The sequence below is a fragment of the Indicator indicator genome, chromosome 28 (genome assembly GCF_027791375.1).
Source record: "Indicator indicator isolate 239-I01 chromosome 28, UM_Iind_1.1, whole genome shotgun sequence".
NCBI classification, from domain to species: domain Eukaryota; kingdom Metazoa; phylum Chordata; class Aves; order Piciformes; family Indicatoridae; genus Indicator; species Indicator indicator.
Window position 1 is genome coordinate 13205100 of NC_072037.1, and position 25946 is coordinate 13231045.

At 61.9% G+C, this 25946-nt stretch overlaps 2 protein-coding genes across 3 annotated transcripts; one reads left to right on the forward strand and one right to left on the reverse strand.

Annotated features, from left to right (window-relative positions):
- The first annotated feature begins 71 nt into the window (after window positions 1–71).
- CRAT (carnitine O-acetyltransferase) lies at window positions 72–14061 on the forward strand. Its single transcript, XM_054393270.1, is given in 17 exon segments — window positions 72–137; window positions 140–189; window positions 333–1036; window positions 2147–2286; window positions 3881–4126; window positions 5320–5438; window positions 7258–7311; window positions 8175–8340; window positions 8799–8973; window positions 9266–9444; window positions 10002–10102; window positions 10261–10380; window positions 10802–10924; window positions 11162–11297; window positions 11855–11917; window positions 12292–12429; window positions 12920–14061. Coding segments are annotated over 17 exon segments (2796 nt in total). The 3' UTR covers window positions 13136–14061.
- Window positions 14062–16381: 2320 nt separating this feature from the next.
- Window positions 16382–25863, reverse strand: DOLPP1 (dolichyldiphosphatase 1). 2 transcript variants are annotated; one of them, XM_054393474.1, is made up of 8 exons: window positions 25788–25863; window positions 20618–20718; window positions 19151–19235; window positions 18841–18940; window positions 18288–18386; window positions 17773–17901; window positions 17049–17138; window positions 16382–16418 (listed from the first exon to the last, which is right to left on the reverse strand). In XM_054393474.1, the coding sequence occupies exons 1-8, from the start codon at window positions 25861–25863 to the stop codon at window positions 16382–16384; spliced, it is 717 nt and encodes a 238-aa protein (XP_054249449.1). The 2 variants fall into 2 exon arrangements, with proteins under 2 accessions (XP_054249449.1, XP_054249450.1); XM_054393475.1 differs by lacking the exon at window positions 17773–17901.
- Between the last annotated feature and the right edge of the window lie 83 nt (window positions 25864–25946).

Sequence of the window (25946 nt, forward strand, 5' to 3'; positions counted from 1 at the left end):
AACCGCATCCCTGCTCGGGCACCGGACACTGTGCTCCCTGCCCTCACAGCGGAATCTTGCCCTCTCCCAAGATGGCGGCACGGGTTTCGCCCAACTCCAAAACAGCGGCAGAGCAGCCCCGCCCCCTGGCGGCCGAGTGCGGCGGCGGGGCGGTGGCGCCCGGTGGCGCCGGTGTCATTGCGGCGGGTGGTGCCCGCGGGCAGACGTGGAGCCATGCTAGCCTTCATAGGGAGGGCTGTGGTAAGTGCCAGCCGCGGGGCACAGGGTGGGGGATCTCCAGCTGGGCCAGGACGGAGCGGAGGGGCGTGAGATAGTTCCTGGGCCGGTGGCAGCGGGGCCGGCAGGGAAGGGGCTGGCAACGGCCGGGTGGTCCCAGGGGTTCGTCGAGCCGAGCAGGTAGCACAGGGCGCCTGGCCAGCTCCGGGCCGCGACAACGAACGGGCAGGAGCCAGTGGTCAGCAGCAGGCAGGGCCCGGGCCTGGGCCGCAGCTCCAAGCTGTCCGGAGGCGAGCGGAAAGGGCAGGGCCAGAGGTGGCTCCGCAGCCCTCCTGCCCTGAGGTCACCCTGGCCCGAGCGTGGCATCGCTGTTGCCAGGGTCCGGCTCCGCTGCCCAGGCCCGGAGACGAGTCCCGGCTGCCCTGGTTCGGGTCTCGGGGAGGTGCCGGGGCACGCTCGGGCCCGGTCTCGGGGCCGAGGATCCCGGCTGCGAGCGGGGCAGGCAGGAGCGGTGTGTGCGGTGCCGGGCAGGGAGCTGCTGCGGGGATTCTGAGCCGGCTTGGTCTCTCCGTGTGCCTGGAGCAGCGCTGCGCCGTGGGGCAGACACCAGAGCTATCGGAAGTGGAGGGCTCGGAGCTCGCCGGGGCTGGTCAGGGGATCGGGGAGCCCGAAAGCAGCTGCGGGGCTCACCGAGCCTGTCCCACGCAGCTCCCCCCGAGCTGGCAGCCGCTCACGGCGGAGGCTGATCGCGGGGAGAGGAGGCAGAGCCGCCAGAAGCTGCGGGACGGACTCGCTGCCGGAGACGTTGCTGAGGGGCCGGGCAGGGCTCTGGGCTTGAGGGGCCCTCCAGTTTCTAATTTAAACATAAGGAAGCCAAACCTCTGTCATCTGACACTAAATGTGGCTGTGCTGGGAATCAGACACTGCTCTGAAATTCTTGCGGTCCCCCAGCTCCAGCCTGCAGGTGGATTTCTCACCAGCCTCACAAGCTCTGGAAAAGGTCATCTGCTGCACGGGAATGTGGCTGGGGAGCAATGCCAGCCCGAGAGCTGGCAGTGCCACACGCCCCATGCTGTGCTGCTGCTCCCCTCCCCTGCTGCTTGTGGGCCAGGGTGAGCTGCCAGCAGCTCACTGCCCAGCTGGGGCCGTGACTGCTGCTCCCACCCAGCGCTGCACTTTGACCTTAGACCCAGCAGAGGCCACAGTCAGGGGACAGAAGTCCTCTCCCTTTTACCACGTGGAGCTCTCAGTTCGTCAGGGTTGAGCTTTTCACCTTTACCCCACAGACAATCCGGTGCCAGTCAGGGTCCTTGCTCTTTGCTCCGCAGGAGCCTGTGCTGCCTGTGCTGGAGATGGCCCTTGGGGCTGCACAGCTCCGGGCTTGTCCTGCTCTGCAAATGCATTTTCAGTGTTTTCTCAAAGGCTGACAACTCAGAGCTCCCCAAAGTCTCAGTCTGCCACACAGGTGGGGGTGAGGGCAGACCAGATACAGCCCTGAGCCTGGACTGCATTCTACTCCCACCTCCTTCAGTACTGCTGGGGCACTGTGCAGTTCCTGCAGCAGATCTCTTCTCCTCTGTCCCCTCTCCGAGCCAAGGCACTGAATTTCCTTCACCCACACACGGCCTCCCTGCAGCCTGTCCCACCTGGTGCTAGCTCACACTGTCCCCTGCTTCCAGGACCTCACTTGGGCCCTCTCCTGCTCAGGCTTCTCTCTCAGCCCCTCTTGTTTCATGGCACAGAGGCTGAGGGAACAACATTCCCAGCACTGTCCCATGGCCATGGGCTGAGCTCAGAGCTCTTGCCCAGCTCAGCAAGCCCCAGCCCGCGGGAGGGCTGCCCAGGGAGGCACCTCGGTGGCAATTGACGCAAGCTTGTGGCCCAGTTCCCCCAGCTGGCTCCCAGGCCTGGCCTTGAGCCCTCCGAGCAGGGCAGTCATGTGGCACTGTGCTAACGAGGTGCCCGCCCTGCCCGGGCAGCCTTGCCAGGTGGAAGAGGAAGCCGAGGGACAGCTTTGCAGGCTCCTCTGTCCTGCCAGCCATGCATAGGAAGCAGAAGCAAGCAGAGCAGGTACAGTATGGCCATGTTTCATCTCTTCCCAGCCCCTCTCTGCTTTCCTGCCTCAGTAATTCCTCCTGCTCTTGTTTTTCACACTGCTGCTGCAGAGCTGGATCTGGTGGTTCCTAGAAGGAGCAGAGGGCACTTTCTGTAGGGGCTCAGCAGTGCATAGAGGCTTTGGCACCTTGCAGACCTGGCTCACTCCTCTCTGTGCTTGGCTGCTGGGAGGAGCTGGGGGGACAGTTGTGTTTCACTGGCCTGGAAGCCAGAGGGAATGTCCTGGCTGAGCTCAGCACGCGCAGGATGCAGAGCCTGGAGTCATGCTGGGATTCAGTGGCTCCAGCAGAGGGAAGGAGCAGAGGGAACTAAAAACCTTTAGAGAGCAATTTAAACCTCCTCATGCTGGGGGGTGTCCAACCCCTCACCTGTGGGTGCTGTGACTGTGGGGAGCACCAGCAGGGCACTGCCTGCCCAGCAGCTGGGTTTGCTCCACTTCGTTTCTCTGCCCAGGGGAACAGGATGGTGCCCTCTGGGGCTGCCACTGCCCCGGGACCCCATCGGATGCCAGGAGCCTCTTGGCCTGGCTGAGTTTCCTCAACAGCTCTCCCTGTTCCGTCTCCAAAGGCGCCTGTAACCTGGCCAGTCCCACACTGGTGGAACTGGAGAGAGGTTCAGTTAGAGCTGGGAACTCCAGCAGCATGGAAGAGCATTGCTGGAGGGCTCCTGCACCCCAGCCAGCCCTGCCCAGACCCTCCCTGCCTGATCCCTGCCCAGGCAGACAAATCCTGCCCCAGACTTAGCTGAATTCCACCAAAGCCAGAGGGGCTTTGCCTTGGCACAAGGGTCCTGCTCTCCTGCCAGCCTTACCCTGTTGTCAGCAGCAGTGCAGCAGGTTCTGATGGTGCAGGAGGTGAGGAGCTCTGCTGTGGCTGTGCCTTGGGGAGGACACAGTTTGACTCTGTCAGAGCAATGGAGACTCTCAGCTGGAAGGTGCCCAGGGAAAGGGCAGATGGATCCTCAGCCTGGCAGCATTTCCTCTGATGAGCTGAGTCAATGTCTTGGGAGATGAGGCTTCCCTTTGCATCTTCTCTGGATGTCCTACAACCATCCCTAGAGGCAGGCAGCAGACTGAGCCTTGCCTTGGTGCTTGGCTTGCTCTGCTCCCATGCTGAGTCCCCTCAGAGAGGTTGGGCTGGAGACTCCCAGACCCAGGTTGTTTGTAACTTGGAACCACAGAACTGTTTGGGTTGGAAAAGCCCTGCAAGAGCATCCAGCTCAACATCAACCCAGCACCTCCATGGGCACCAAACCCTGGCCCCAAGTGCCATGGCCACACAGTTCTTGCACACCTCCAGGAATGGTGACGCCACCACCTCCCTGGGCAGCCTGTGCCAATCCCTGACCACTCTTGCAGCAAAGAAACTTTTCCTAATCTCCAACCTAACCCTCCCCTGGCACCATTTCAGGCCGTTCCCTCTCCTTCTCTCGCCTGATTCTGGGGAGAAGGGGGCAGCCCCCTCCTCAGCCAGCCCCTGCCAGGGAGCTGCAGGGCAGGGAGGGTCCCTGGGGGGAAGCTGTGTCTCAACCTCTGCTCTCTGCTTTGCAGGCCAGGCCACAAGGGCTGCAGAAGGCCTGGGGCAGGCTGCAGCTGCACCAGGCAGCGCTGCCCACCCTGCCAGTGCCACCCCTGCAGCAGACCCTGGACCGCTACCTGCAGGCCCTGGAGCCCATCGTGAGCCACGAGGAGCTGAGCCACACGCAGCAGCTGGTGGCAGAGTTCCGCAGGCCGGGGGGCGTCGGGGAGAGGCTGCAGAGGGGCCTGGAGAGAAGAGCCAAGAAAACAGAGAACTGGGTAGGCTGAGAGTCCAGCCCCAGGCACTGGCTGGGAAGGGGCAGGTCTGGTGCACACCTGGAGCGTGCTGGCTGCATCCCCTGGTGCCCCTGGCTGCGTGGCATCACCTGCATCACCAGCTGCTGCTGACCCCTGGGCTGTGCAGGCTCCTCACCAGGAGCAGAGCAGGGAGCTGCTGACCCTGCCAGCGTCACTCACTGTTGACCCTGCCAGCGTCACTCACTGCTGACCCTGCCGGCGTCACTCACTGCTGACCCTGGCGGCGTCACTCACTGCTGACCCTGCCGGCGTCACTCACTGCTGACCCTGCCGGCGTCACTCGCTGCTGACCCTGCCGGCGTCGCTCGCTGCTGACCCTGCCGGAGTCGCTCACTGCTGACCCTGGCGGAGTCGCTCACTGCTGACCCTGGCGGAGTCGCTCACTGCTGACCCTGCCGGAGTCACTCACTGCTGACCCTGCCAGTGTCACTCACTGCTGACCCTGCCGGCGTCACTCACTGCTGACCCTGCCGGCGTCACTCACTGCTGACCCTGCCAGTGTCACTCACTGCTGACCCTGCCGGCGTCACTCACTGCTGACCCTGCCGGCGTCACTCACTGCTGACCCTGGCGGAGTCGCTCACTGCTGACCCTGGCGGAGTCACTCACTGCTGACCCTGCCAGTGTCACTCACTGCTGACCCTGCCGGAGTCACTCACTGCTGACCCTGCCGGCGTCACTCACTGCTGACCCTGCCGGCGTCACTCACTGCTGACCCTGCCGGCGTCACTCACTGCTGACCCTGGCGGAGTCACTCACTGCTGACCCTGGCGGCGTCACTCACTGCTGACCCTGGCGGAGTCACTCACTGCTGACCCTGCCGGCGTCACTCACTGCTGACCCTGGCGGAGTCACTCACTGCTGACCCTGCCAGCGTCACTCACTGCTGACCCTGCCAGCGTCACTCACTGCTGACCCTGCCGGAGTCACTCACTGCTGACCCTGGCGGCGTCACTCACTGCTCCAGGAAGCTGGAGGAGAGCTCTGCTCAAGCCCTGCACCAGCAGCTCCCTGTGCCTTGCTCACCCCCAGCAAAGCACAAAGCCCAGGCAGTTTGCTTGCCCAGTGTGGCACAAGCTGGGGGCAGGATGCTGAGGCTGCTCAGTAGGGCTGGGGTCAAACAGCAGCCTGCAGGATGCCTCTCTCTGTCCCAGCTCTCAGACTGGTGGCTGAAGACAGCTTACCTGGAGTACCGCCTGCCAGTTGTGGTGCACTCCAGCCCAGGAGTGGTTCTACCCAAGCAGGACTTTCTGGATCGCCAAGGCCAGCTCAGGTAAAGTCCCTCTCTGCCTCCTGAGGCTTCAGCTGGGCAGGGAGGGGGGTTGGGAAAGAGAGCATTGCCCTGTGGCCCTGGCTGCGCCATGCAGGTGAGGAGAGGCTGCCAGCTGTAAGGAAACTCCTGCTTGCACCACACTAAATGTTTCATCAAGGGAAAATCCAGAGCCAGTGGCTCAAACCCTGCACTGACAGAGGCCAAAGCCCTGGCTGGAGGCACTGTGGGGGTGTATCTGACACCCTGACAGCCAGGAGGCACTCAGGTGGTTGTGTGCAGTTAAAAGAGGCATAAAAAGCAGCCCAGGCATGAGAGGGGTCCAGAAGTGCCCCTGGAGCTGGCTGGCAGTGAAACAGGGACTGTCCCCTGCTCTGTCAGCTCACTTGTGAGCTATGCTTTGGGGAACTCCACCATGACCAGAGCCTCTCCACTCCCAGCTTTTCTTTGCCATGTCCTCTCCTCCTTGTGGTCTCCCTTTAATTCCTAACCACCACCAGGAGTGTTAGATCCACCTGCAGGACTTCAGCACTGACCTTTGTGCAGCCACCTGTGCTCAGCTCCCAGTGCTCTGGCAGGACAGCAGCCAAGGGAGCAGTGAGCTGGGCACAAATCCTCCTTCTGCTGCCTCCCATCTGAGCAGGGGTGCAGAGCATGAGCCCTGCAGGGACAGTGAAAGGGCCACTGGACACATCTCTGGAAGCTCTCTCTCATTACTCATTCTGAGGTCAGCCAAGTAGAAGGTGAGCTCTGGGCACTGCCAGTGCCCCAGGCAGTGGTACTGAGCAGCTCCCCTGGCAAGTCCAAGCTTAAGGTGTTTGTGCAGCTTGTGGCTGCAGGCAGCCTGGCTGAGATTAAAGCTTCAGGCAGCAGAGTGCTGCACTTCTGGCCTGGCTGCCCCTCAGCTGCCCCCTCCCCAGCTGCCCCCCAGCCTAGCTCTGCTTCCTGGGCAGGAACACAGCTCCCTTGCTGCTGCTTCCCAGCAGTTTGGCTTGCCCAGGGTTTGCAGTTCTCACTGAGAACACTTTGCAGGGTGTCTGATGTGTTCAGCAGCCCTTAGGTCCTTGGAGCTGTGCCCTTTGATCTTCCCTAGGAGGGACTGGGCAGAGGAAATCTCAGTGGCACTGCCTGCAGACACCAAATCTTGCAGCACTTCAAAGCCTTTGAAGCTCAGCTGACACCAGCCTTTTGCCACAGTGACCTCCTACCTCCTTCTCCCATCTGTGGGTGGCCAACCTCTTGCTGCCAGCCAAGCACTTTGCTGTGACTCATCACAGGCTGTCCCAGCTGGCAGCTGGCACTGGCAGTGTTTGTGCTGGCCCCTGGAAACCCAGCACCTCTGTGTCAGCTGCAGCCTGTCTGCCTTGGCTTCTGAGCCCTCAGGGCCAGAGGGATTCCCTGAGGAGTTGAATTAGCAGCAGAGCACTGGCTGGGAGGGCTGTAGGCAGTGGTGAGTCCTGGATGCAGGGAGACAGCACTCAGGGTGGGCAGAAATCCTTTCCTTGGTGCTGCTTTAATGTGGAGGCTCAGAGCTGGTGGCAAAGTCCCAAGAGGTTAGCAAGAGCTGCTGCTGCCAGAGGCTCCTTGGTGCATGTAGGCTGAGCTCTGCTTGCTTGAAAGCTGCCCAGGGCTCCTTGGCTGTGCAGATAGGGAGTGCTGGGGGCAGGACAGCCCCACCAGCCAGCCAGAGATGGGCACAGTGGGGCCTGGCAGAAAGGCCAAACTTGCTAGGGAGCAGAGAGGAGTCTGCAGCCCTCCTCAGCTGGGTTCTCAGCCCCAGAGGAGAGCATCTCCTCAGTCTCCACATTTCCTGTTCCTGCAGGTTTGCTGCCAAGCTGATCGAGGGGGTCCTGGATTTCAAGTCGATGATTGACAAGTGAGTGGTGACTGCTCCCTGCTGCCTGAGCCTCGTCAGTAACCTCCCAGAGAGCAAGGCAGGAGCAGGCAGCTGTGTGCTTGGAGAGAGGCAGCTCAGCCCAGGGCACTGCTCACTGCAGTCACCACCCCTGCAGGAAAGCAGAAGGATTTTTCCCTGCTCATATTGTCCCTCCCCCTGGCACATGTAGGGCCTGGGGGGCTGAGCCTGACTGGCAGCCCTGTGGAGCTGCACCCTCTGTGCCCACAGAGCAGGCTTCCAGCTTAGGAATTGGTTCCTCTCGTTTTGCATTTCTGATGTTTCTCACCTCCCAGCTCAATGGGATGAGCTCTGCAGACCTTTGTTTTGTTCCTCCCTTCTCATCACCAGCACCCCTCTGCTCAGCTGGCCTTGCTGTTCACCACACACTGCCCACACCACAGCCTGGCAAGGCCCAGGGCCAGCCATGAGGAGAGGAGCTGGAGCAGGACTGCTGAAGGGGTCCCAGGCAGCAGATCAGGCTCCCAGCACTCCAAACGCTGGCCCCAGACCTCCTCCTGCCGTGCTCCAAAGGACACAGCTCCCAGTGCACTGTGCCCTGGTTCCCCTCTGCATAGGGTCTGTGGCAGGTCCATGGTGTCCCAGAGCAGTGTTTCCTTGCCCCTTCCCACATGAGAGGCCAAACAGACCTTTTTTGTAGCCCCCCCTAGGAGAGGGGTGGGAGTGGGGCAGGGCTGGGGCAGGACTGGCTCCTTGTCATCAACAGCTTTGGCTCTTGCTGGAGTGAGGGCCAGCAGCTGCCTGGCTGAGCCTGTGCCTGTCTGGGGGTGCAGCTCTTACCTTGCTGACTTTGATTTCTCTCCCCCCACCCTTGCTGCCTGCAGTGAGACCCTTCCAGTGGAGTACATGGGGGGGGAGCCCCTCTGCATGAATCAGTACTACCAGATCCTCTCCTCCTGCCGCATCCCCGGGCCCAAGCGCGACGCCATTGTCAACTACGCCAGGGGCAAGCAGCAGTCCAGGCACATCACCGTGGTGCACAACTTCCAGGTAGGATCCCTCCTGCCACCTGTGCTCCAGAGGAAAGAGAACAACAGAGAGTCTCTGCCCACAGCTTTGCCTCACCAGGGATCCCTGCCCGTTCCCTTTATCCCATCAGGCCTTGGCTGGGGCTGTCTGAGCAGCAGTCTGCAAAGCAGAGAAACTCTTCCTGGTTCCTGTCCCTGCAGTTCCTGCCTCTGAAAGCCCAGAGGTCATGTCTGGAGTGGGGAATCCCAAGTGACAATGGGATAACAAACCCAGCTCAGCAACTCCTCATCACCATGCTCTGAGCTGCTTAAACCTGCACTGTGTACCCTTGGGTCTTGGTTCTGAGCAGCCCTCAAAGCTCTGCTCCAAGCTGAGCTCTTGGGTCAGGTCTTCCCTTCTCAAAGCAGCTGCTCCCTGATCCTGGGGCTGGACACCACAGATCTTCTCTCATGTTCTGTCTCTGCTCTTCTCCTCTTCAGTTCTTTGAGCTGGATGTCTACAACAGTGATGGCAGCCCCCTTACTGCTGAGCAGCTCTTTGTTCAGCTGGAGAAGATCTGGAACAACTCTCTTCAGACAAACAAAGAACCTATTGGGATCCTCACCACCGACCACCGCAACAGCTGGGCAAAAGCCTACAACAACCTCCTGAAAGGTCTGTAGAGCCCAGGGCTGCCCAGCACCACCCTCAGCTCTGTGCTCAGCTCCGCTCTTTCCTTTGGGAGCTGATTCTGGACAGGTCTGGAGCAGTGCAGCCCAGAGGGGTGGTTTGCGTCGTTGCAGGGTGGTGCTGCTTTGGGTTCAGAAGGTTCTTAGGTAGAGCTTGGGTCAGAGCTGGAGTCCTAGGGCTGGTTGCTATGCAAGGGGGTGGGCTGCAGTGGGAGGTGGCTGCAGCTGCTGGCAGCCAGCTGTCTGAGCTACCCTCCCTGCTGTTGGCTGCCTGGCAGACAAGACCAACAAGGACTCTGTGCGTGCCATCGAGAGGAGCATCTGCACGGTGTGCCTGGACGCGCCTGTGCCGCGCGCTGCTGACGGCCTCTACCACAGCCAGGTGGCTGCACAGATGCTGCACGGGGGGGGCAGCCACCTCAACAGTGGCAACAGGTGGTTTGACAAGACCCTGCAGGTGAGTACTCCCAGGGGGCTGAGGGATGAACCCCAGACACCTCCTGCAGGGAAGTTTTCCCCCTGCTGAGAGTAGAGGAAGGGAGGAGCACAGGAACGGTGGCTGTGGAGTCCTGGGGGTGCCCCTGGCAGTCACCCTGAGAGGGACTGGAGCTCCTCTTGCTGCCCTGGCAGCAGCTCCTGGTGCTCCTGGCAAATCCATGTTCTGCCTGAGGGGAACACAGCCCCAGCATGGGGGGCTGCTCTGGGATCCCCTCCAAGTGTCACTTCTGCCTGCCCCATGGCTTTTTGTTTCTGCACACCCAAGCTGCCATCCCACAGCATCCCTCTGATCTCTGCTCCATTCAGTCTTGTCAGGAACCCCCAGCAGCAGCTGCTGGTGGAGCTTCTCCCTGCTGAGAGGCTTCTGCTGCTCTTCTGCTAGAGAAGACCTTTGCTGTGTGCAGGGCCAGGCCCTGGGCACTGCGACACAGAGCAGTGAGTGCTGAGAGCTCCGTGGGCAGCTCCTGCTCCACACCTGGGGTCTCTCCAGCACTGTCCTCTGCTGCTTCTCTGTAGTTCATCGTTGCTGAGGATGGCTCCTGTGGGCTGGTTTATGAGCACGCCCCCTCCGAGGGACCCCCCATCATCGCCCTGCTGGACCACGTCGTGGAGTTCACGTGAGTGCAGTGCTGCAGCTGGGCACTACCCCAGCCTGTGCCAGGGCTCTGCAGACACTGGTGCTGTCAGAGTGCTGGGGAAGGCCTCCTGTGCCTTTCCACCCAGCTTCTGCTGTGCTTAGCTGAGCCTCCTCTCGGGTGTCCACTTCTCTGTGCAGGAAGAAGACTGAGCTGGAGAAGTCAGCCCTGAGCCCGCTGCCAATGCCCAAGAAGCTGAGGTTTAACATCACTCCAGAAATCAAGAATGACATCGAGAAGGCCAAGCAGAACCTCAACATGTAAGAGTGCAGCAGGCAAAGGGTTCTCAGAGGGTTCAGTGAGGCTTCCCCCTCTGCGGCCAGGGACTCTTCCCAGTGGCTTCTTGGGCCAACAGCACCAAACCTTCCTGGAAGGACACCACAGCCCTGCCAGGAGCAGAGGTGCTGAGAAGGGCAATGCCTCATCTAGTGAGGAGGGGCAAGACCTTGCTGCACCCAGCTGGGCACTGGGGCATAGATACCCACCCTGGTGAAGGCTTCCAGCAGTGGCCAATGCAAAGCTCCTCTCTGTGGTGCTGCCCAAAGCCTCTGTGTGCTGGAGCTCCATGCTGGGAGGCCAGGAGCAGCTGGCCTGGTCTCTCTCAGCCTCCTGAGAGCAAACCCAAACCTTCCCATTGCAGGAACAAGCAACAAGGAACATTTCCTCTTTCTGTCCTTGCAGAATGGTTGAAGACCTGGACATCAAGATCATGGTCTTCCATCAGTTTGGGAAGGCCTTCCCCAAGTCAGAGAAGATAAGTCCTGATGCTTTCATCCAGGTGGCCCTGCAGCTGGCCTATTACAGGTGAGAGCACCAAGAGGCAGCTGCTCAGCCCCAGGAGCATCAGCTGGGTGGAGGTGGCACAGACAAGTCTCTGCCACTTTTGCCCCATGCAGGGCAGGGAATCACTTGGGGAGGCTGCTCCTAGGGAGGGGCAGCGAGGGGGCAGCTGTGGGTGGGCCTCTGGCACGGAGCCCAGGAAGAGGCCCCGTGCCAGGCAGGTGTCAGGGCCCAGGCAGGCCCCTGAGCCTCTCCCCACAGGATGTATGGGCACTGCTGTGCCACCTACGAGAGTGCCTCTCTGCGGAGGTTCCGCCTGGGCCGCACCGACACCATCCGCTCCGCCTCGGCTGCTGCGCTGCGCTTCCTGCAGGCCATGGACCGCCCGGCACAGCCGGTGAGGAGCTGGGCAGCAGCACAGCTGCACCCCTGCCGCAGCCACCGCAGCCACTGCACCCCTGCCGCAGCCCCTGCACCCCCTGCAGGGTGGGGCCCTGGAGGCGTTAGGGTAGGGAGAGTCCTCTGAGAGCATCGAGTCCAGCCTCTGCCCAGCCCCTCCAGCACCGCGTTCCAGAGTGCCACCTCCACTCCTTCTTGATCCCCTGCACGGGGGGTGACGCCACCACCTCCCTGGCACACAGTCACCCCCTTGGGTCTCGTCTGCCTCTCCTTTGAGACACCTGTGAAGCAGCACCTGGACATCTCCAAGCCCACCACAAAGATCTCCCTTCTGAAATTCTCTTTAGCTCCTCAAGGTTCTGCTCCTGCTGGGTGGTGAACTCCATTCAGAGTGGAGTAACACAGCCAAAATGGTTTAGAAAAGCAAATCTAAGCCTGAAATCAAACCCAGTGCATAGAAACCAGTCCAGCAGAGACACCAGCAGAAGGTCCCCCACCCCCAAAAGGAGCTTCTCCCTTCTGCAGAAGAACTCAGACAGCTCTGTGTGTTCCCAGGAGCAGGAGAAGGCAGAGCTGCTGAGGAGAGCTGCCCAGGCCCACAGGGAGTACACCAACATGGTGAGTGTCCTCTGCTGCCAGGTGCTGGGCAAAGGGGAGACCCTAAGAACTTCCTCTGCTGCCAGCCAAGTGGTGGTGCTGCTGAGACACTGCTCCAGGCCAGGGGCTGAATCCCTTCGCCCTGGCTGGGGCTTTGTGTCCCTTGGGAGAGTCAAACATGCAAACAGCTTCATTTCAGAGCTGCAGGAGGACCCCAAAAGCAGAGGCAGCCCCGGGGGAGGGTGGTGCCACTGCTGCTGCAGGGCCCACTCCACACACCATGGCTGATTCCTTCTGATTTGGAGCACTCAGAGCTGTCAGAAGTGTTCCTGTCTCACCCAAAGCCTTGGGTGCTTTGGCCTCTGCCCTCACCTGGGCTCCCTCCTTCCCTGCAGGCCATACAGGGCAATGCCATAGACAGGCACCTGCTGGGGCTGAAGCTCCAGGCCATCGAGGACCTGGTGAGCATCCCTGAGCTGTTCATGGACACTGCCTACGCCGTGGCCATGCACTTCAACCTCTCCACCAGCCAGGTAGGCACAGCTCTGCTCACTGCTCTCTGCCTGGCCTCTCCCCTCTTCTGCTGCATTCCTTCTCTTACCTGGGGCCAGACATTTTTCAGCCTGCTACCAGCCCCACAGAGCTGCAGATCTGATCTGAGCTCAACCCAGAGCCAAAGCTCAGCTCCCCTAAGGGCTCTGGTGGCTAAGAACAAGAGAGATCAGCTGAAGGGAGCTGCCAGGACAGCTCTGTTCATCTGCTCTGCTGGGACTCTCACTGATCCAGCTCTGCTGGAGGCATCCCACGCCTACCCTCTACAGACAGGGGCAAGCAGGTCACTGGTGGAGCCCAGCCTGTGTGTGCTGGAGGTGGCCAAGGAGGCCCTGGGGCTGGCCAAGGAGGCTCTTTCTGGAGCACTCTGCTGGGGGGGGGGAACACAGCTTCTGCTGCTGCTGGAGCTGGCAGCGCTTGAGGGCTCCATCTCCGTGCCTGGGTGGAAGCCTTCAGCCACTGTGCCCACAGGTGCCAGCAAAGACTGACTGTGTGATGTGCTTCGGGCCCGTGGTGCCCGATGGCTACGGCGTCTGCTACAACCCCATGGAGGACCACATCAACTTCGCCATCTCTGCCTTCAACAGCTGCGCCGACACCAACGCCGCACGCATGGCTCACTACCTGCAGCAGGCCCTGCTGGACATGAGGGCCCTGCTGCAGGCCACCCCCAGGGCCAAGCTCTAAGGCACAGACACGATGCAGCCCCCCAGTGAACAGGACCTCCCCTGGTGCACTGAAGCTCCTCGCAGGGGGGCTGAGGGCACAGCTCGCCCTGGGACGGCTGCAGCTGCTCTCAGCGAGGTGACACCGGTGACCCCCAGGCTCTGTGGGGAGAGGCCACTGCCAGGCTGCAGCTGCTCTGCTCCCAGCAAAGCCCAGGGCAGCTCCCTGCCCTCAGAGACTGCAGATAGTTTTATGGAGGGCCTGTAGAGGAGTGCAGAAAGCACAGCACTGATGCTCTGCAGGCCTGGGAATGTTGCCTCCTCCTGCTCTAGGACCTTGGGATCTCCTCCCTGCTGCACTGACTCCACTGCACCCAGCCCAGCTGCTTTGGGTGGTGGGGGGCTGAGCTCTCTACAAAGTCTGTTGTGCTCCTGGCCCTTGGTCTTCAGGCTCAGCATAAAGCTCTTCCCCACAAAGCCTTCTCAGAACTCCTGTCACAGCTCTTGGCAGCTTTGCCCTCCTGCACCTCACCACCTGTGGAGTCAGCAGCAGGAGCTTTGCTGCATTGGAATCTGGGCTTGAGGGAAGGAGAGAAGCTGCCTCCTGCCCAGCAGCCCTGGCCCTGCTCTCCTCCAGAGCCCATTAGCCCCCTGGGTCTTTGCACCCTGCTTGCAGGAGCAGCCCCTGACTGCTCTGGGCCCTGTCTAAGCAAGGGCCAGGCCCCAAGTGCCTTGGTGAACTCCCCTGAGATTTGCACTCAGCCTGTGCCTGGTCAGTCCACATCACCCTGGAGGGACTCCAGTAGTGCTGCACTTCTGCCACCAGGTCACCTGAGGAAACTGTGCCAAGGACTCTTGCCCTGAAGCTCACCTGCACAGCCAGTGATTGTAGAGTGCCCCTCATCAGCTGCTCTTGGGTGAGAGCAGCCCTGCAGCCCTGCTCTGCTGACTGCTGTGGGGCAGGAGGAGCAGGGGGGGGGGGGGGTGTGAGTGATGCACCCAGCCCTTCTGGAGTAACCTCTGGGTTACCTCTGCACCAGCCAGGCCAGGAGCTGCTCCCCTGCCTGCAAGGCCTTCAGCCACCAGTGCCACAGAACTGCCAGGGAAGTGCTGGAGCCTGGCTCCAAGGGAAGGCTCTGGAAGGGAGGGGCCTGGTCCTGATGAAGCAGAGCCCTGCTGGGCTGCACCTCAGCCGAGGGCATTGAGCTGTTCTGGATACTCTCCAGCAACTGACGACTACCCTGAGAGGGATACAGGAGTCAGGAAGCGCTTCCTGGACCCCTTCTGCTCCATGCAGCTGCAGTGAGACACGAGGCTGCCTGTGGAGGTGCTTGGAAGGACTCTGGCATCCCAGCGAGGCTTTCCCTGTGCAAGTCCTGCCCTCAGTCCCCTCCTGCAGGCTTCTCAGCAGCAGAGCTTTTGTTCTCCCTCCTGCCTCACCAACAGCTGTCCCTTGCCTTAAGGCACAGTAAGAACAGTGCCTCCCTTGCACTTGGAGCAATGATTTCGGAGCTGCCCAGTTGAGAGCATTCAGGCAGCTCCTGGGCTCTGGGTGCTGTGCTGGGTGCTGTGTTCCCTGGGGGGATCCCTGCCAGTGTGAATCGACTGAAGCACAATAAAGAGAGCAGTGCTGCAGCAAGGCTTCAGCCTCCTCAGGACTGCAGGCTGGCAGAGCTTCCCTGCCAGGAGGCTGTGGGGGGGGGACAGCAAGACCAGGGAACCACAGCATTGTCACCTTCCTTTATTGTCCACAGCTCCATCCAGCCCTCTGCAGGCCAGGGCTCTGGCACAGCCACACACATCCCAACAGCAACAGCCCAGCTCAGGAAGCTCCTGGCAGGAGCCCTCACACAGGGGTGGGGAATAAGGCAGAGCTCCAATCTCCTTCCTGCACAGCACCATTTAGTTAAGAGAATCCAGGGGAGGGGGAAGGGATTGCTGCTGCTGCTCAGGGCAGAGGTTTCTGGAAAGGTACAGAAAGAGCAGGCAGAGGATGGAGAGACTTCAGTGCAGGGCCTCTCAAGAGCTCTTCCTGACTCCCGAGGGTACTGGAGGAAGCTTGGGTCTGAAGGCAGCAGGAAGTGGAGCAGGTTTGCACCCTCCTGGGGTCTCTCTGAGGAGCTGAAACCTCTTCCTGTGCTCTGATTCTCCAAGGGGTGCTTCCCCACCAGCCAGAGGCCAGGGGAGTGCCAGCCAGGCTGGGCACCAGGCCCCCTTTCCAGCCTTGGGGAAGAGGCCTGAGCTCCCTCCTGGCTCTGCAGGTTACCTTGGCAGAGGGATCAATGGGTTTGCAGCCACAGGTGGGCAGTGCCAGCCTGGAGCCGCTTTCCAGCTGAAATTTGGAGCCACTGTGGCCTGTCCAGGGTCCTGTGCCCTCTGTGCTCCTGGGAGGAGAGCTGCTCCTCTGCTGCACTTCAGGACAGACCCAGAGCCAAGCCTCCCAGGTGCCCTGCTCCCAGCTCCCCAGCTCCTGCTCAGGCACAGCCAGGATCTGCTGTCAGAGCTGGGAGCAGTTCAGGTCCCAACCCAGAGCTGCTCCAGCACAGAAGTGTCAGCAGCAGCTCCCCTTCACAGAGCAAGATGGGGATGGAACAAGCAGCAGATGGGTGATGGTCCTGCACCTAGGAGAGGCTGAGAGGCTCTGGCTCACAGCACCACAGGAGCTTGCCCTCAGGCTGCTGCAGCAGCAGGCAGCAGAGCCTCAGTCCCCCTGCTTCCAGTGCAGCTGGAATCAGTTCTGATCTCCCAGAGTGGCTGCAGAAGGGATAAATCCTTCCTCTGCCTTCTGCCCAGGGTCCCCCTGTCCCAGCTCCCCTCCCTCCTGAGAAGGTTCAGAGCAGTTTCGTCCTCTGCTCCCAAAAGGAAAATCCCCAAGGAAAAGCTGAACCCAGACACCCCTCAGGGCCTCCCCCCCAGAAACCATAGTTCCATTTAAAAAAATAAATAAATAGTTGTGTGTATTTCATGCTGAAAACAAAGAAAAGTCACAAAAGGATTGGTTTGGGTTGCCCTCCCCCAGACACGACACCAGGTGGCTTTGTCCCCCCTGCCCTGGCGCCGACTGGTGGCTCCACCCCGAGGTGCTCCTCAGGCTGAGGTCCTGCTCCTGCAGGTCCCCCATGCAGCAGGGAGCAGCCAGCTGGCTGCCGAAGCACAGCAAAGGCCTCCAGGCCGTGGGGATGGTCCCTGCCTGCTCCTTTGGTCCATCTGTGGAGGGCTCCTTGCTGGCCCAGCTCTGCTCCTGGCTGTCTCTGCCCAGGCCCTGGGCTCACTGCAGCTTGGTGCCCAGCTTGCGCTGTCTGTTCCTGCAACGACAACAGGGGCAGGCTGAGCACCCTGCCCAGCCCCCCAGGGGCTGCTGGGGGGCACCAGAGGGCACAGGGCAGGGGGAAAAGCAAGGCTCTGCTTGGCTCCACTCAAAACCAAAGCTGCCCCCTCTGTGCCCTCCCTGCTCTCAGTCCCACATGGACCAGCACCAGGCTGCACAGGCTGAGGGCAGGATTGTGACCTGCTGGCAGGGCAGGGGCCTGAGGGCAAGGAAATGAGCTTGGGGAGGGCAGATTGAGACTGGGGAGGAGGAAGAAATTCTTGACAGTGAGGGTGGGGAGACACTGGCACAGGTTGCCCAGAAAGGCTGTGGCTGCCCCCTCCCTGAAGGCATTCAAGGCCAGGCTGGATGAGGCCTTGAGCAGCCTGGGCTGGTGGGAGATGTCCCTGCCCGTGGCAGGGGGTTGGCACTGGGTGATCTTTAAGGTCCCTTCCAGTGCAATGAGTCTGTGAGATGCTCTTGCAGTGGAGCCTTTCTGACCCTAGCTCTCACCTCCCAGCTGCAGCACTTAATCCACAGCCTGCTGCTGCCTGCCCCTGCACTGCTCTGCCCACAGCAGCTCTGGGGGTAGGAAGCAAAGAGCTCCAGCCCCGTGCCCAGCACTCACCTGGCCTCTGCTCTGGTCACTGTGTACTCAAACCACAGGATGTTGGGGATGAGGCTGGTGTCTCGGATTAGAAAGAACTCTGAAATTGGCCTGAAAAGGGAGAAGGTGGACAAAGGGGAAAGGAATCAGCCCCCAGAAAAATAAAGTGCACAAAACCTGCTCCAGACAAAGCTGCTCCCTTGTTCTTCAGGCTGGGAAAACGGCTCCTGGTGAGACTCAATCCCACCCCTGCTGCATTCGCTTCCCTCAGTGTTTCCAGTCTGTGCCACACGTGGCAGTGGCACTGAGTGCTCAGACACTTCTTGGGACAGGTCCTGAGCAGCTTCTCCAGCCACAGCCTTGGCAGAGCTTTACCAACCTAGCAGCTCTTTGCCTTGCCCACACAGCCCTGGCACACCTGACCTCTGCCATGCATGCAGCAGGCACAGGCAGGTTACACTGCAGCCACTGCAACCCTGCACAGAGCCCAGGGCTGGGCCTGCAACAGGCAGCTCTGAGCAGCCCCCTCACAGCCAGGCCCTGTGCAGCTACAACTGAAACTGCAGAGACCAAAGCATCTTTGCCTCTCTTTGGTGTCAGCTGCCAGCTGCAATGCCCACAGCACCTGGCCAGGGACATTCTCCTGTGCCAGGTACCTCCAGCTCACTGCAAGGGACTCCTGCAGTCAGCAAACCAGCAGGCCCCAGAGTGCCCAAGCCTGCAGAGCCCAGAGACAGAGACTCACCATGCAGCTATCCTTGGGAAGAGAGGGGTTAGGATCTCTTGTGTGAAGGCAAACCAGGCTATGGCCATGATGCTTCCTGCCACACCTCCATATAGGACTTGGCTCCAGGTGTGGTAAAGCAAATAAACCCTGCAGGGGCAGAGCAGAGTCAGCAGAGAGGCTCCAGCAGGCACCACTCCAAGCCAGGAGCAAGGCTTCACTTCGTGCTACCTGCACACAGCCAACCCCTGCAGGCCAGCCAGCCCCAGGTGCTGCAGCCAGCCCCAGGTGCTGCAGCCAGCCCCAGGTGCTGCAGCCAGCCCCAGGTGCTGCAGCCAGGGCGGTGCCAGGGCAGGGTGCCAGGGGCAGTGGTGGCAGTGGGGCTGGACTGAGGCCATGGAGCTGCTGGGAGCTCAGCTCAGGGTTTGGAAATGCCCCCGTGAAGCACCACACCTGCAGCAGGTCCCCTGGCAGCCTCCTGCTGGCTCTTGGCTGCCTGGGATCTGTGACAGCAGCAGGCACAGGAGGCTCCATACCTACTGTAGGAGACCAGCAGGGCAGCAGTGAGCAGGCCCAGGGTCAGCAGGTGCCGCCAGAGCAGGTCCAGGAAGCGCGCGTTGGTGGTCTGGTGCATCCTGCCAGGGACGAGAGCACTCAGCACCAGCCCAGCACCACCACCCACCACCTACCCCTGACACCCCACGGGAGCTCTGACAGGGAGGAGAGCCCTCAGCTCAGCACCAGAACCCAGCCCCCAGCATCTACCCCTGCCCGCTAAAGGACTGCAGGCACCCCCCTGGCAAGACTGGCAGGAAGCAGCTCCTCTGCCCTCCTCCCTGTGCCCGCTCTGTGCCATTCTGCTGGGCCACCAGAGCTTACAAAAGGCAACTCAGACCCGCAGCCAGGCAGGCACAGGAGCCCTCCCCCCCAGAGCCTTGTCTCCAGCACTGGCAACAACTGACAGAGGCAGGGCTGGCACAGCTCCCCTGGCACAACCCCCTTCCCACCAGCCCCCCAGAGGCACCCAGCCAGGTGCTGCCCCAGGTGCTTCACCACCACCACAGCCCCAGGCCAAGGTGGAAACTTTACCTTAAATAAAGGAAGAGAAAGGAATAGACAGAGAAGAACCACATGAACTGGGAGTGGCTGGAAGGCATCCCGTACTTGGTGCCCACTGCTGAATGAGCTTCTGGGGAGACAGGAGAGCATGGCCAGGGGCTGCCCTGCCCACAGCAGCTGGCACAGCCCTGCCTGGGGGGCTCTGCCAGCCCCCTCACACCCACACCTCCACAGCCAGCATGAGGCCAAGGGGCAAATGCCCTCAATGCCCCCAGGGAGCACTGAACTCCAAAGGGGGCACAGCAGAGGGTGCCTGGGGGCAGGCTGTGCCCTGTTGTACCTTGGCAGGGCCGTGGCTCCCTGATGACATTCTTGATCAGCCAGTTGACTCCCTCGTTGAAGGCCAGGCCCCCCAGGAAGGAGATCTGCAAAGGCAAGGCAGCCATGGCATCAGTGCCTACCCTGCCCACACAAACCATGGGTCTCACTTCTTGGGCTGGCTACCAGGAGCTTCCAAAGCCTCTGCCTGAGGAGGGGCAGCACTGCCCTGCCAGCCTACCCTGTGCCTGGCACTGTGTGTGCAGCCTCAAGCACAGGGGCACAGGAGGAGCCTGCCCAGCAGCTCTGCTGGCACACCAGGGCAGGCTCCAGGGCACTGCCTCTGCCCAGTGCCCAACTGGGGCAGTGCCCACACTGTGACTGGATAAAGACCTAAAGAAGGCTCTTGTGAGGCTTTGCGCTTTGAGTGCTGCCACCCTGGAGCTGCTGCCCTCAGCCTCCCCTGAGCTGTGCCAGTGCCACAGCCCCCCTGGGTGAGTCCTGCTGCTGTGCTGAACTCCCAGCTGGAGAAGCTGCACTGCCCCCACAGCACTCAGCTCCATTCCAGCTGAGGAAGCAACTCCTCACTGCTTGGCCTGCAGGCCAGGCTGCAGCTCAGCTCCTGCCCCCCCAGATCACCAACCCCAGCTCTGGCCTGGCCCCCACCCAGCCAGCCCCTGGAACCCTGCGAGTCTCACTCCAGCTGCTTCTCTCTCCTGGGTCAACAGCAAACCTCTGGCTGCCACAGCTGAGCAGCTGCCTGCCCTGGCTGCTGCAACCTGGCAGCTGGAACCTGGCAGCCCATGCCCAGCTGCCCTGATTCCCATGATACCAGGGCCCTGTGTCAGCAGTGCTGCCAGCACCCTTCACTGGCCCCACTGCCATCTGCTCATGGAGGGCAAATGTCACAGGAGGTTCCTCCCTCCCAGATGGAATTTGGCTGTGACTCCAATTCCCCCTGCCCAGCAGAGCAGGGGCAGCAGTACTGCAGGCCCCACTGCAGCCAGGCCCCACTGCAGCCAGGCCCCACTGCAGCCAGGCCCCACTGCAGGCTGTGGTCTGTGTCCCGTCTCCTGCACACCCCACTGGGTCCCAGCCCCCAGCCCCTGCAGGGCCCTCCTGCTGCTCTGCTCCTGCTGGATCCTGGGGCTGCTCCCCCTCTGCAGCAGCATTCCTGAGCTCCCCAGACAGCTCCTCCACGTTTCGGGGCTAGCAGAGAGGAGCAGAACAGCCACAGGCCAGGCAGCCTGTGGGCCTGGGGCAGGAGCTAAGTGCCTGAGCTGCTCTCTGCAGACACAAGAGGAATGAGGCTGGGAGGTGAGAAGAGGAAAAGCCTCCTGGAGTGAGGGGAGGTGGGAGAGGAGGGCAGGAGGGAAGGGGAGGGCAGGAGGGGAAGGGAGGGCAGGAGGGGAAGGGAGGGCAGGAGGGGAAGGGAGGGGAAGGGAGGGCGGGAGAGGAGGGCAGGGCAGGAGGGCAGGGCAGGGCTCACCGTGTGGAGCTCCCTCTTGAATATGATGAGAGTCACAAAACCAACAATGATGAATATTGGCCCCAGGCTGACATAGGCTAGGAGCTGGCCAGAGAGGTCACCTGGGGGAAGAGCAGAGGAGCACATCACTGCTAGCCCCACGGGCACTGCCAGCCCAGCCTGGGGCAGCTGGTGCCCCGGGGCAGGGAGCAGAGGGCAAAGCAGCACTGCAGCAGGGCTCAGCCCCAGAGGGACAAGGGGAGGAGGCAGAGCTCACACAGCTCCAGCAGCAGGCACGAGGAGCCTGGCACCCTTCAGCAGAGCTGTGCCAGCCAGCTCACAGCAGTGCCATGGCTGTGGGCCCAGAGCCTCTGTACTCCACCAGGGGTGGGGGCTGCTGTCTCCCTGTGCCACAGCTGCCCAAGCACTCCCCAGGCCAATCCTTCCCCACTGCCCCCTGCAGCGAGGTCCCAGCTGGGTCAGCTCCCTGCTCTGTCTCCCCATGTCTGCACCCCAGCAGCATGGGCAGGACAGGAGGGCACAAAGAGCTGAGCACAGTGGGAGAAAAAGTGCAGAGAGGAGCCTCTGCCTTCACCCAGCACCCCCTGCCAACAGCTCCCAGCCCAGGGACCCCCAGGGAGAACTGAGCAGCAGCAAAGGGACTTTTGCCTCCTCATCCTGCATCCCCCAGCCACAAGAGCAGGCAAGCACCAGTGAAGAGCAGCTCTGTGTTGGTCCAAGGCTCTCCTGCCTCTGTGCCCTGGAGAAGGCCACACAGGGAAGCATCTGGAGAGCTGGCAGCGAGAATCCAAGGAAATCAGAGCTGCTCAAGTGGTTGAGCTCCCAGCACTCACAGCAGGGCAGCAGAGCCACCCCCAGAGCCTCCCTCAGGACAGCAGACACTGCTCAGACCTGCTGTGAGGCCAGGCAGCCCCCAGAGGCAGGGCCCTGCCTGCCCTGCTCCTCAAGGCCTGCCTCTGCCCACCCAGTGCCAGAGCAAGATGGGACCAGCCCCCAAAGACATCTGCAGGAGGAGGCAGGCTGCCCCTGCAGGGCTGGCACTGGACTCTCCCCATGGCAAGGCACCAGGCTGCCCAGGCCAGGCACTTGGCCAGATGGACTCTGGCACTGCTGGGCTCCAAAGTCCCTCCTGCTGCCATTGCCACATGGCTCTGCTCACGCCAGCTGCAGCCCACAGGGCCCTCTGCAGTACCAGGCTCTGGGGACATTTGGCATTGGCACCACCAGCAGCAAGGATTAATGGCAGCAGCTTTGGTTTGTGAGAGCAGGAGGAGCAAAGCTCAGCAGTGCCAGGCTGGCACTCAGTGGGGCTCTGGTTTGGTCTGAACCCAAAAGCAGCAGACAAGGCTGAGGCTCCTCCTGCTGGCTGGGGCAGGTTTGTCTTGCTCCAGGGCAGTTCCAAATGCTCCAGAGCAGCACCAAGGGGATGGAGATGACAGCTCCAGGGACCTGCTGTGGGGACTGAGCTCCCCTCAGCCAGGTGAATCCTGCCTCAAAGGAGGGAGCTCAGGACACGAGGCACCAGGCAGTGACCCCCATTTGAAGGCAACCCAGAGCCAGAGGGGTGAGGCTCTGTACCCCCTGCCTCAGCCTCCACTCAGCATCTCCCCCAGCACCCCTCAGCAGGAGCCCTGGAGCTGCCCCAGCAGCTGAACCTGTCTGCAGTGCAGCTCTGACCACATCCCCCACAGACCTCACTCCTCCACCACCACTTCCCCTGCACGCAGCCAGCAGGCAGCACCCCAGGGAAGGCTCCTGGGGGTCCTCATCTCCCCCAGCCCTGCACATCCTGCAGCCATGCACTGAACTGAACAAATGCCTCCAGGAGGCTTTTAACTCTGGCTCAGAAGGGAAGCAGGGGATGTGAGCCCTGCACCCCAGCAGCCACCCAGCTGAGTGGCCTCTGCCCCTTCAGCCACCAAGGAGCCCTGGCTGGGGAGCTGCACCCTGGGCAGAAGCCCCAGGCAGGGTGACCACAGCAAACATCCCCACAGCAGCACCAAAGAGCAGCACCAGGAGCTGATGGAGGGAGAAGGGCTGAGCCAAGGAGCACTCAGGGCACCAGCAGCCCTGCTGCAGCCCTGCCTGGCTGTGCCTGGCACCCTCCCAGCACAGGGAGCTTCTGTGGCCCTGCACCAAAGGGCCTGGCAGGGCAAGCTGCTGGCTGCCCTTACAGGGTTTGTGGGATCCCAGCTGCACTGCAGGGAGGAGGATTGCTTTCTCTTCTCCAGATAATAATGAACACCCCAAAGCAAGCAGGGACTGGGATGGGTCTCCAGTGAAACTCATCCCACAGCCCTCCCCTGCAGAGCAGTGCCCAGGGGGACACCAGCACTAATGCCACAGCCAGGGTGAGAGGGTTGAGCTGAGTTCTCAACCCAAACCCCTCAGGGTGAGCCAGCACCCCCCAGAGCAGCAGCCAGCACCCCCCTGGGAGGCAGCAGCAGGCAGGGTGAAGAGCAGAGCACAGCCTGCTGTTAGAGCTCCACACTGCTGGTTATGCAATCCTGGTGTGGCTGCCTGAAAAGGGACAGCAAACAGAGGGCACAGAGGGCAGCAGGGCCACAGCAGCAGCTCAGATTTGCAGCTGAAAGAAGGAAAGCAGAGGGCAGAGCAGCTCTGTGGCCATGGGCAGCAGACCTGAGTGAGCTCTGCCTGCACAGTGCCCGACGGAATCACCACTGCCAAGGGGAGCAGAAACAACCACGTGGAGCTCACAGCTCAGTGCCACAGATGCTGCCAGGCCCAGAGCCCAGCTGGGTTCAGGAAGCAATGAGAGATCCTGAGAGCAGAGCTCTTGTCCACCCACCTCAGTCACTCAGCAGCTGGGTTCTGGACAGACAGTCAGGGGAGGGCTGGTCCCTGCCCACCTGCACCAGCCCAGTGCTGGCAGGCCCTGCCCTGGCCTCACCAAGGTGCAGCTGCTGGTACAAGAAGCTCCAGGACAGAGCATTCCTGAAAGCAGCTCCAGGAGGGGGTGTTCAAAGCCTAGCCCCTACTCAAGAGCTGCTGCCATTGCTGGTTTCTTCCCCATGTCTGATCTCAACATTCCCTTTGGGAATTCTCCAGCAAGGTCTCCCCATCCCTACCCAGAGCAGCCTGCAGCTGACTGGCACAGTGCTGCTCTGCCATTCCTAGTCTGCTCCTGCTCAAAGCTGGCACTGCCAAAAGCCCTGGAGACCTGAGCAGCCCCCCAAGCAGGGATGGGGGTCTGGGGGCTGCTATTGATAAGGAAATGTTAGATAAGGACAGGCAGGACCAGCAGGCTCCTGCAGACCTCCTTCCTCTCCCTCACAGGCACAGTGATGAGCTGAATCTGCCAGAGAGCAGCCAGCACTGGTGCCAGCAAGGGGCACCCTGGGCAGAGGGAAGCTGGTCAGCAGCAGCTCAGATCTGGAGGCCCTTCCAGCCATGGGACTTGAGGAGATGCTTGGCAGTGGCTCAGAGGCTGCACTCCAGGCCAGCAGGCTCTGGGATCAGCCAGGATCAGAAGACGTTTGCCACACAGCAGCGTGGCACATGCCAAGGCAGCTGAATAATTGATGCTGGTAAAAGCAGAATCCATTTCCTGTGCTGTCCCTCTCCAGCAGCTCAGGGCTGCATTAACCCCCAGCAGCACTGCCCTGGGAACAGCAGCCAGCAGCTGTGTGGGGCTGGGCTGCAGCATGACAGGGCAGAAAGAGCCTCCCCAGAGGCAGGTGAGAGCAGCAGCCCTGCCTCACTGCAGCTCACTTCTCTGCACCACAGCACAGGAAGACACTTTTGTACCCCAGCTGCCTTCAGGTTTCAGTCTTTGGTCTCCATTTACAGCCTTCCACACTTGACCCAGCATGGTGCTCATCTCCTCAGCACTTCACCCTGATCAATAGACTTAGAAGGGGGCTGGCAGAAGGGGAAAACCGAAGAGAAGTGCCAACAGAAAGCACCACAGAGATCCAGGAGCAGAGGCACCAAATGAGCTGTTTCCAGCACCAGAGCTCCCCAGGGCTGCCACATGTCATCCCCTGCCTAAATGTGCACCTTCAGCCCAGAAAGTCACTAAGCCCCTCAGAAGCTTTGGGCATTGCACTGCTGAGAGCTTTCACCAGGAGCTAAAGCCCTACCACTGCCCTAGGACCCAGGGCCACACCTCACAGCAAGCCAGGGAGCTGCCAGCAGCAGCAATGCCAAGAGCAGAGACAGCAGGACTGGGGTCTGAGCACTGCCAGGGACACTTCACAGCCTGCCTCTGCTGCCAGCTCTGAGCACAGCAAGCCCTGAGCCAACAGAAGTGTTTCTGTCTCACCCCCAGCAGCTGAAGAGCAGCTCCTCAGGTCCAGCTCCGAGGCACTGCTCAGGCAGCTGCTCACGGATCCATCCCACCACAGGCTGGGCAGTGCCACAGGGACAGGGCACAGGACCTTCATGGATGGCACCACTGTCCCAGCTGGCACATCCCTCCCTGCCCGCAGGCACCGTCCCTGCTCACCACAGCCCTGGGTGCCTTCACCCAGGCCCGGCTGGGCAGCAGCTGACCCGCGGACAGCCCGATCCCTGCCGCCCTCCCGGCACTGCCCACCTGAAGCACGACACCGGCACCGGCGCAGGGGCAGCGCCGCCCTGCCAGGCACTGGGATGCCACGAGGGCACCCCGGGGCCAGCTGGCTCGGAGCGACGCGGAGCCAGCCTGCCGTACCAGCCAGACACCCACGGCTAGGCTGGGCAGGGAGGGGACAGCCGGGGCCGTGGGCACACCCCGGGCGGGGCCGGCACCTCGAGGGGCAGGGGCAGCTCTGCACGGCCCGGGGGCTGCGGAGCGAAGCGAGGTGAAGCGGCGGTGCGGAGAGAGGGTGACAGGAGCGGGAGACAGGGGCGGCCAGGCCCCGCCCCGGGGCCCCACGCTGGCGGGACAGGGCCGCGTCCCGGTCCCCGCCGCGCCTGGGTCTCGGAGTCCCGGAGCTCGGCCGCCCCTGGCGCTCGGCGCATGCGCAGCGCCCGGTCCCCCGCGGCTCGCTGCCGGGCAGCGCGGCCCCCGCCCAGCGCGCAGGCGCTGCCGCCCCGCTCCATGGCTCTCACTGTCTGGCGGCCGCCGGCCCGGCCCTCGGGGCTGCCCGGGGAGCGGCGAGCGGGTACCGCGGCGGGGCGCGGCGGCCCCCGGTGAGGCCGGGCGCGGGCGTAAGCGGAGCGTTACCTGCGGGGTACTCGACGTGAGTGAAGGAGAGCGGCCGCCACGGCGCGGGCAGCGAGCACTCCCCGACTGCGGCCATCTTACCCGGATACCGGGCCGGGCCGGCGCCGCCAATCGCAGCGCGCCTCAGGGGCGGTGCGAGCAATGGGCAGGGCCGCGGCG

Bases quoted from the DNA above. Each gene is read 5' to 3' on its own strand.
- DOLPP1 (XM_054393474.1), bottom strand. From the start codon at position 25,863: ATGGCCGCAGTCGGGGAGTGCTCGCTGCCCGCGCCGTGGCGGCCGCTC. The intron at 19,236-20,617 runs GTGAGCCCTGCC...TTGCCTTTGCAG, and splicing joins TCAAGAGGGAGCTCCACACG to ATCTCCTTCCTGGGGGGCCT. The intron at 18,387-18,840 runs GTAAAGTTTCCA...CGTCCCTGGCAG, and splicing joins TTTCTCTTCCTTTATTTAAG to GATGCACCAGACCACCAACG.